Genomic DNA, 9,380 nt, shown 5'->3' on the forward strand with positions numbered 1-9,380 from the left:
CATATTAATTAATACTCCATCCGTTTCAATTTATGTGAACATTTTCAGCGTACGAGAGTCGAACTTTATAACTTTGACCGTATATTTTGACATAAGTTTTTCAAGATTGTAAAAATAAAATTTATATATTTAAAAATTATATAAAAAATATTATAAGTTATGATAATTTATAATTCAAATAATTTAAAAAAAATGAAAAAACATGATTAAAAACCTACCTTATAACTCTCCAAATAATAATATGTTCATATAATTTGAAACAGTATTTCTTGATAGGCCTGCAAAACAAAAAAAGGAAAAATGATTTGACACGGAATGAGTAGAATCTACCCCAAATGGACTGTGAGGGAAATGAGGCCCTCCACCGACACGCAAAACGCAAAAAAACCACTAACATTTCAAATTTTGGTTCAATAACTATCCACATAATAGTTCTTCTACGGGAAGCAACAAGTAGATGACTCGTTGAGAGCATAACCTTATGATAATCACAATCTTATCTTTCTTATACATAGAAAAAGAAACGGCTTGTAAGATTTTCGTGTCCAAGAGAGAGCTCAAACTTGTGCTACCCAAATGGAAGACCCAAAACGCGGCAAACCAACAATGGATTCTCAATTTCCATCAACTTCAATGCACTTGACAAACCTTGACCTTCCACCAGAACTCATCACTGAAATCCTATCAAGGCTACGAGTGAAACCCCTCTTGAAATTCAGGTGTGTGTCCAAGTCTTGGCTTGCTTTAATCTCTAGCCCTGAATTTATCAAGACCCATCTCAGTATATGTGCTAATAACAAGGACTACACCAACCATGCACTTATGTTGGGTCCTCGTCAACCTAACAACAATCTTATGTACTGTTCCCTTCGTTCCTTACTTTATAACGACTCTGTTACCCATGCATTTGACTTGGATTATCCTATGAAACTACCCCATAAATCTCTTAGTATTGTAGGTTCAGTCAATGGGTTGATTTGTTTTACCATTGAGGAACAACATAACTTTCTTTGGAATCCATCAATTAGGATGTTCAAGAAATTGCCTTATTCTAGGTCTACATTGAGGTCTAAATACTTTTTAATGTATGGTTTTGGATATGATGAACTTCATGATGATTACAAGGTAGTTGGTATTACTACTTCAGATAATAAGGGTTCGTGTCATGTCAAAATATATAGTCTAAATAGTCACTGTTGGAGAAGTACTGATGATTTTCATGGTGAGTTGCCAGTCGGTAAGTCGGGTATGGTTGTGAATGGGAAGCTTCATTGGTTTACTTTTATTGCTGGTCTTAGTGCTATTGATCGTGTTGGGCTTAATGGTCGGGACATCGTTTCTGTTAATTTGGCTGATGGGAAATATGGAAAGGTGGAGCACCCCTGCTACGGAGAAGGAAAATTTGACCTTACGCTAGGAGTGTTGGGAAGTGATCTTTCTGTGGTTTGTAATAATGGGAAGACTTACACAGATGTGTGGGTTATGAAGGAGTATGGGGTTAAAGAATCTTGGATAAAAATGTTGACCATCAATCCTCCCAATAATCCGTTGAATCATCTGTTTTGTCCGCTCTTTTGCATGTCAAATAAAAGTCAAATTTTGTTTGAGGATGGATCAACTTTCATGATTTACAATCTAAAGGATGACTCGATAAGATATCGAAACATTACCAACTGTGCTGACTTTCGGGATGCAAACATCTACATTGAAAGCCTCGTTTTGCCCTTCCGCCAGAAGAAACCAAGGATGCAGCAAAAACGAGGGCTGAAAAAGTGTAGATGAAGAGGAGTTCTCTGTACATTGATTCTCAAACTTTTCTTTCTTTTGTCAAATATAGCAGAAGACATTCCTATTACTGGTATCATTGATTGAACCATATCTGCTTGCATATCTTTTTGGCCATTTTTCCTTTTTGCTTCATGAAACAATAATTTTTGCAAGAGCAACTATTTGATTAAAGTTCGTGGTTTCTTAATCGTCAAACTAAATGGCACTCAACATTGCCTATAGTATTGATAGGTGAAATGCACCAATAACCCCTGTGTGTAGCACTTCCAAGGCTTATTGTTTGATCTAGGGGCTTCTCCAATAATCTTCTTTAGGTGAAAACTTAATAGGGTGAAGGAGGAACCACAGGAATGACGGAACATCAGTTAAGGTCTGAAATAGTATCTTGTTTTGGTACTTTTCCTTGCTCCTAATAGCTAATTTCTTGTTTTCCACTAAGTTTTATTCTTTCCGTGCTGCCAGTTGCTAACTGTATATTTTCTTTAGGACTATCTTCTCATTGGTTTACTTATTTGGTCAATCAAAGGCTACATTGTCTTTTAGTTTGGGCATAATGTTGACATATGCAATGGTATATTGCAAGATAGAGCATTTTAGGAAGCAAATTTAGCTATGAAAATGAGCTATATTTAGGAAACAAATTCTTGACATGTGATCATGATTGTGTGTGGTGTACCAAAGGACATGGAAATGTAGGAGAAAAAGATATGAGAATGAGCTATATTTAAGAAGGCCCTGTCTAAAAGAAGTAAAGGAAAATACAAACCTTTTTCATTGTTGTTATTTCTAACAGCAGTTTCCTACAATAGTAAACTCCTTTATCATGCTTAGAGTATTTATAATTCGACTTTTTTTAGGAAAAAAATTCTTGTACGTTATGTTCTATCTTTCACATTATTAAAGCTAAACTAAGTAGGTGCAATTGTTATGTACCACCAAGTGAGAGATGAACTTGTTTAAAGTATTTCAAGTGTAACTCCTACTCATATGCATCAACGATGTATCATGATATTTTGAAAAATTGACCTAAGTCAATGTAGCAAAGCTGTAATAAGGAAAACTAGATAATCCTTGTGTGAATTAAGAGACAATGTCAAGCGTTTGATAGACATGCATCGCCTTATATCAATTTGTTGATTTGCGTCTTTTGTAAGCCATTAAATTGAGGAAGCAAGGGAGAAATGTAGCGCCGGCCAAGGTAACTTAATGTGCATTAGTGGAACAATATGAAGGAGAAAAGGGAAAGAACCAAGAGGTTTGTATTTGTGAGTTAGATTTACTAGAGCTAGAGAGGGGCATGGTTTCATGTAAATCTCCTTCTCTAAATCAATAAGTTACCCATTTTTGCTAGAATAGTATATTGGATCCGTACGAGTAGCTTGTTATTTATTCTTAGCTTTTATTCTTTTGGCATTTAATAATAGAATATGTATAGTGCATATATACTACTTGAAGTTGCATCATGTTCCATCTAGATATCAGATAAGATATATATAATTGTTTCCTGTTTAGTGCTTAAAAGTTGAATGGGACATGTCTCAAATGTAGTTGGTAGGGAAATGGAGCTCATACTTTACCTTAAACAAGAATGTAGTTTCTAATTAAGAGTTATGTTTGCTACATGATGTAGACCATGCATATGGCACTTCTTCCTAAAATCTACACTCCCTTTTATCTAGGAGGTGTTTAGTTAAATGTTATGTACTATTGAACTTTCAAGAAGTGAATGCTGGTGTAAGGAACAACTGATATACTCCTTGCTGACTGCATGAATTGCAATGAGTATGATTTTTCTCTGTAGTTGTTCTTCTTCCTCTATCCTGTAACATTCTGCTGCCTTCTGCACCACCCCTAAGTGTTGTTGGGCTTTTCTTCTCTTATTTTATCGTTATTATTTTGTTCTTGGAAGTCTTCTGTTCCTTCTTCTTTCTCCTCTAATTTTTCCATTTTCCAATCTTTTCGTTGCCGTACTTGTTCAGTCACTCTGAGCATAATTGGTTATCTGATTGTTAGCGATTGCTCTGCATTCTTTAAACTTTGTGATTTGTTATTGGCTTTTCTATTTTCATGATTAGTTCTAGGGTTTGATTAGATTTCTTCTGTTTGTGCTGGTTGCTGGGTTGTATCTGATGCACTTATGGTACAGCAAAGCAATACTATACCTAATTAAAAAGTTATTCTTATTCATTCTGATTTGAAGGAACTGAAAATTTGAAATGAAGAACACTGCATCTAATATGATGTTACTTTGAAGTTCTGGCGGTCTGTGGATCCAAACATTTGTAAAACTTATGTCAGTCTGCTTTCTCTTGACGTCAAAGTTATTGTTTACTTACAAAATCATAATGGAAGATCAGTGGGTAAACCTAGACAGATCATTGGTAGGAAGCTTGCGCCGAATGTAGAGGATTGCTTAGGATGGGAATTTGAACCCTTAAGACTTAAAAGCACTCTTATTAGATTTAACTTCAAATGAGCAGGTTGGCAAAATTGTCTTCGTTCTGACAGTGAACCAAAACAGTTGTTTGTTTGTTAACCTTATCTTCTTTTTGAAGAGATATAAAGAGAAGGGATGAATTAGTCTTAGGTTTTTTTACCCAAAGTTGAACTCTAGTTTTTTTTTTTACCCAAAGTTGAACTCTAGTTTTTTTTTTACCCAAAGTTGAACTCTTATCTATCACCATTCAGTTTAAACCAAAAAAGGACCAACATAATTCGATGTCTCAAGTACACTAATAAACCGAAACATTCTGAGATAAATAATTTCTTGCTAAAATAGCAATAAAGTAACTAAAAAGAACTGATGAGTGAAAAATAAACTAACAGTCTGCATGATATCCCCAGCAGTAAACTTAGTACCCCTGTCCTTGTCAGCAGCTGCACGTCCCTTAGCCTTTCGGTCAAGTACTGATTTCCTGTCTTTGTCAAGCCTGAGTTTTGTAATAACATCTTAGAACAGTGAATACCAACATTAACAGTAGATCCATTGACCTTCTCTCTAGTTGTACAGTCAATGTGAATCACCCTTTTTCTTATAATCGAGAAATCCCCATGGGTTTGTGGTGCAAGGTTTGAAGCTTGGTGGATACTGGGCTTGCCCCTCCACCCTTCTCCTCTTAAATACCAAGCTTTTTTCTGCAGCAGAGTTCGACCCATACATCCCGTGATGTGCTCGTACTAGTAGTCCAAATCCCTAGGGGCGTGAATCACCCATTTCTTGCGGTACACTTGCCCTCTCAAGTCTCAACCTTTGTAGGTCCCCATTGACAGTGGCGGATTTAGGATTTTCACTCAGGGTGTTCGGAAAAATAATTGAACCTAAATATACACTGTAATATATGTTCAGGGTGTTCAAAAGTTAATATATGTACATAAACACATAAAATTTACCCTAAATATACACTGTAATTTTTTATCCAGGGTGTTCGGGTGAACACCCTGGGCTCTTGGTACATCCGCCCCTGCCCATTGACAACCTGAATTTCGTCGTCATTCCTCACCGGCATAGATGGTACATTGTACTTCGAATGTAAGTCGGAAGATAATGATACACTCATCAACACCCTGCACACGCTTGACGGCCATGTGGAATGGCCTTCCTGCTGAAACTAAAAATGCTGAAGCACACATCCTTAAACGAGTAACTGGTTGAATAATTGAGATGACATGTAAGGTTTGGTCACTTGGATGATAGGAAGTTCTCTTCTTTGTTCCTAATATATGTGGTTCTACTACGTGATGTTACTGACCATGGATACCAATTTTGCTTCTTGCATAATCTCTGTTTTGTTGTTACTGCAGTGAAAAGGTCTAGAAAGGCGAAACAGTTCTAAGGGTTTTGTGGGCAGTAGTACATAGCATCTTGACTGATGTATAATGTAAAATTGAATATCTACTGACTAAGTTGAGCATTGACATGAACCACTATCAGGTTTTTGACTAACATGGATTTTTCTACTTTACTGTCTTTTTGGCCATGCTGTTTTGTTAGTGTGTATGTGTGGGGTTGGGGGGGGGGGGGAGGGATGCTGCTCGATCGATTTGGGGTTAGGGTTCGTTTTGTTTCTTTGCTTTCATATAGTTGAAACTGGTAAGCTGAAAGCTCATTGTGTATCTGGAGGAATATGCACATTTGCAAGGGGAACCTTTTATGCTCTGTCCTGTTCATCAACAGTTCAAATGCCATTTTTTTTTAAAAATTGGTACCTGGAGTTAGGCATCTGTGTGCTGTTAGTGGCTAAGGTGTAGTCCATATGTGAGGATGAGACTACTAGCTGGATTTTATATGTGAAATGTTCAAAAGTTATGGTATGATCATTTATGTAAAATTGTAAATGTTTTGACTTTCTGGATGAACATGAAATAAAAAGGTGAAAATAGTAAATCGTTTTGCGGTAATGGGTGATCAAGATTTAGCACCTTCTCTACTTAACTTTGTTAGCACCTTCTCTACTTTAACTTTTTTAGCACCTTCTCTAGCATATTTGTTATCTATCATTATGCAATGGCTGATTCTACGAACATCCAGTGAGAATTTTTAGCGACTCCAAAATGCATTCATTTTTATAATGATCTTGGTCACTGGCCAATTCTTGCCTTTATTGTGGGGATAAGGCATAAGTACCCCAAAGAAGTGTCATCACCATAGAAATCAGAATTTAAAAATACAAGATAAAAAATAAAAAAATGAAAAATGCCACAGAAAATTAGTAAATAATCAAAATTACACAAAAAACTGCAAATTTACACAACCCTACGCTAAACTGAAAATTGCACTACACATCCTCATAAAAAACCCATGTTTGTAAATTCCTTAAACAAATAATCAGAAACTAAGTAAATAATAAAAAAAAAAACTAAAAGTAACTGCAAATTTAAATTAAGAGGAATTTAAGTCTTTAAGTTGATGTTCATGTAATTATGGGGAGAGAATATAGGAATCAGGTAGTTATCTTCCGTAATTATCTTCAAATCAAATATCTGACCCTACGTGGGAGACTCCATTGACCCTTTTTCAGGGCCATTTAGAGACAACAATTGAATGTTTCTTCAAGAATTTGCAAGCATTGAAGATTATACTGTTTGTGGATTTCCAATTTGTTCCACTTGGTTGATTCCAACTCAATCGATGCCGTTTACCCACTCTCAGGTGTGAATCCGTTTACTCGCTCTCAGGGGTGAATCTATGTTTAAAAAATAGGTCACGTGAACCCATGGTCACCCGACTAAACTCGCTATGTTATGTATACAATCCTTAAAATATATCTAATATTAACTAAAGAAACACATGTCATATAAAAAAAAATTAAAAAAAAAACAAAAAAAAAAACTGAAGGAACACATGGTCAAACTATATCAAGTGTTGGGTTTAGTCCCTTAAAGTTGTGTGATCGAACCCTATTAAATGCATTTTTTGCGTCTTTTTCCTTTAAAAAAATTATAAGGTGAACTCATCCTTTTAAAATTCTGGATTCGCATCTGCCCACTCTACACCATTGAAGAAGCCACTCAACTCTCTCTTCATCCTTTCTGCTATCAATGCAGACTCTCTGGTAAAATAAAATGAACACTCATCTTTTTCTCTGCAAATTGGTTATGAATCGTAGTACTTATGTTCGTTTATTATTTATGGAGTATTGTTTTTGTGTTGTTGAAGGATGGGGCCACCATTATTTTAAAGTTTTGTGATCTAAGTAAACAAAGTTAAATTATAAGAACTTTATGATAAGAGGAAGTAGTGTTGTTTTTTATGCTTTCCTTTGTATAGGGAAAGGAAAATTTGTCAAAAGAACTATGAAAATGATTAAGAAAGTATACAAAGGAAAGCATATATAAACAAGACTACTTTCTTTGTATATCGAGCTTTCCTTATTGTTATTATGAAAAGTTCAGTGAATGATGTGTCAATATATATAATTTCAATTGGATGTCAAATATGAGGATGGACATTTATTTGTTAAAGTACTAACTTTTCTGATGTAATGGCCTTTGCACTCCTTTAGTCTTAAAAATCCCTTTTCCTTATAGTATTTGGATTCTTTGATGTAGCATAAAGTAATCAAAATATCGATTCATTATGTTCCAGTACTTGTGCAGTTGTAATATTTCCGGAACTTTTTAAATAGTCCTAACTATTCTACCAGCAGATCTTTCTATTGGTATAAATCGTTAATGCATCCTCATTGAGTTTTGTTGGAGAGCAATGCATAGTGATTTGCACTGAAAAATTTTCTGGTCCGGGAACATATGAAATGAGCATTTCCATTTATATTTTTTGGTAGTCAATGTGTAGAGTCGTATTATATTACTTTTCTAAATTCTTCAGTATTTGCAAAACACACTACTGAATCTGAATGGCGTCAATTTATAAAGTAGGAGCATTTGCAAAATATGACTGTAGATGCTAATTTCATCAGCAAAGTTTCCAGCAACAAGATGCAATTGAACTTGAAGGTTCGCGTTGTGCGATTATAGAAAGTTCTGGATTGTGAGAGACCAGGAAGTTCATTATCGCAAGAGTTGATTCTGCAGGATGAAAAGGTAATGCACACTACTTTTACAATTATTATATTCTAAATTCAAAAATTTGGGTATGTGACAATATATTACAGTAATTGGTTTGTCCAAACCAAGAAATGTCATATTTTCCCCTCTTACATCACAAATTTCAGTGTAAAACTTATTTTTGAGATTGAAGGATGTTTGTATGAATTAAAAGAGGTGTAGTTTTGGAGATCTATCATATCTGGCTTAAGGAAAATAAAGGTGTGCAGAACGTTACTTTTTTCATTTTTGTGAACCACAATAGTGAATTTTAAATGGTTGAACAGATAGTATAATTTATCAACGTAAACACTAATAGGTAGGGTACCCTATCCACCCAAGAACATAACCATCTTTTTTCTCATACTTAAAGAAAGGAATAAATCGGATTGATTCGTTTAAACCCAGATAAATTTAGCACCTTTTGCAACTATTTCAAATCTATTTTCGAAAAACATCCAAAACTGTGCCAAAGAAATCGGGTCATTCCCAAAAAATGTTTGACATTTATTCTTGTATTGTAAATCAATTACCTAATTTGCGAAAATAATTGGGTTTTGAAATGACTGCAACTTCAATTTTTTTCGCCCGGAAATGGTGTAATGGTGTTGGAGGGTGAAGATGAAAATGGTGGGGATTTTGCCTTTTTTCAATTTTTTTTTTTTTTTTTGTAAAAATAAGGCAAAACAATAAAGAAAAAGTCAAAAGGTTATTTATAAAAATAAAAATGATTTGGCATAGTTTTAGCTTATGTGGATTCTGACAGCAGCACAATTGAAAGACTCACATCGTCAGAGGGGTTTAAAATGCTTGTTTTGATCATGTTCCGGGACCTGGATGAAACTTCATGAAGTACAGTCACCAGAATGTCAAATCAGGACATGTAAAAGGGCCTCCCAAGCCATTCCGCCTTTATGAAATAATATTTATGTAATTTTGAAAATTTTGTAATAATCCATTCCTCTAAAGTTTGGTGCTCCAATGATTAAGCCAAACTTTGGCCTCAAGACCTACAATTTAAATGTACACGTGACTATAACCCCACCTTA

At 34.9% G+C, this 9,380-nt stretch overlaps 1 protein-coding gene across 2 annotated transcripts; it reads left to right on the forward strand.

Moving 5' to 3' along the window:
- The first annotated feature begins 365 nt into the window (after positions 1-365).
- On the forward strand, positions 366-5,051 carry LOC132052531 (F-box/kelch-repeat protein At3g23880-like). 2 transcript variants are annotated; one of them, XM_059444125.1, is made up of 3 exons: positions 366-2,158; positions 2,386-4,368; positions 4,422-5,051. In XM_059444125.1, exon 1 carries the CDS (start codon positions 577-579, stop codon positions 1,780-1,782), a length of 1,206 nt encoding a protein of 401 aa, XP_059300108.1. In that variant the 5' UTR covers positions 366-576; the 3' UTR covers positions 1,783-2,158; positions 2,386-4,368; positions 4,422-5,051. The 2 variants fall into 2 exon arrangements, with proteins under 2 accessions (XP_059300108.1, XP_059300099.1); XM_059444116.1 differs by lacking the exon at positions 4,422-5,051 and having other exon boundaries at positions 2,386-4,394.
- Positions 5,052-9,380: the final 4,329 nt, after the last annotated feature.

This window comes from Lycium ferocissimum, chromosome 1 (genome assembly GCF_029784015.1).
Source record: "Lycium ferocissimum isolate CSIRO_LF1 chromosome 1, AGI_CSIRO_Lferr_CH_V1, whole genome shotgun sequence".
Taxonomy (NCBI): Eukaryota; Viridiplantae; Streptophyta; class Magnoliopsida; order Solanales; family Solanaceae; genus Lycium; species Lycium ferocissimum.

What these genes read in the sequence shown, in the direction of transcription:
- LOC132052531 (XM_059444125.1), top strand. Translation starts at nt 577, where the DNA reads ATGGAAGACCCAAAACGCGGCAAACCAACAATGGATTCTCAATTTCCA.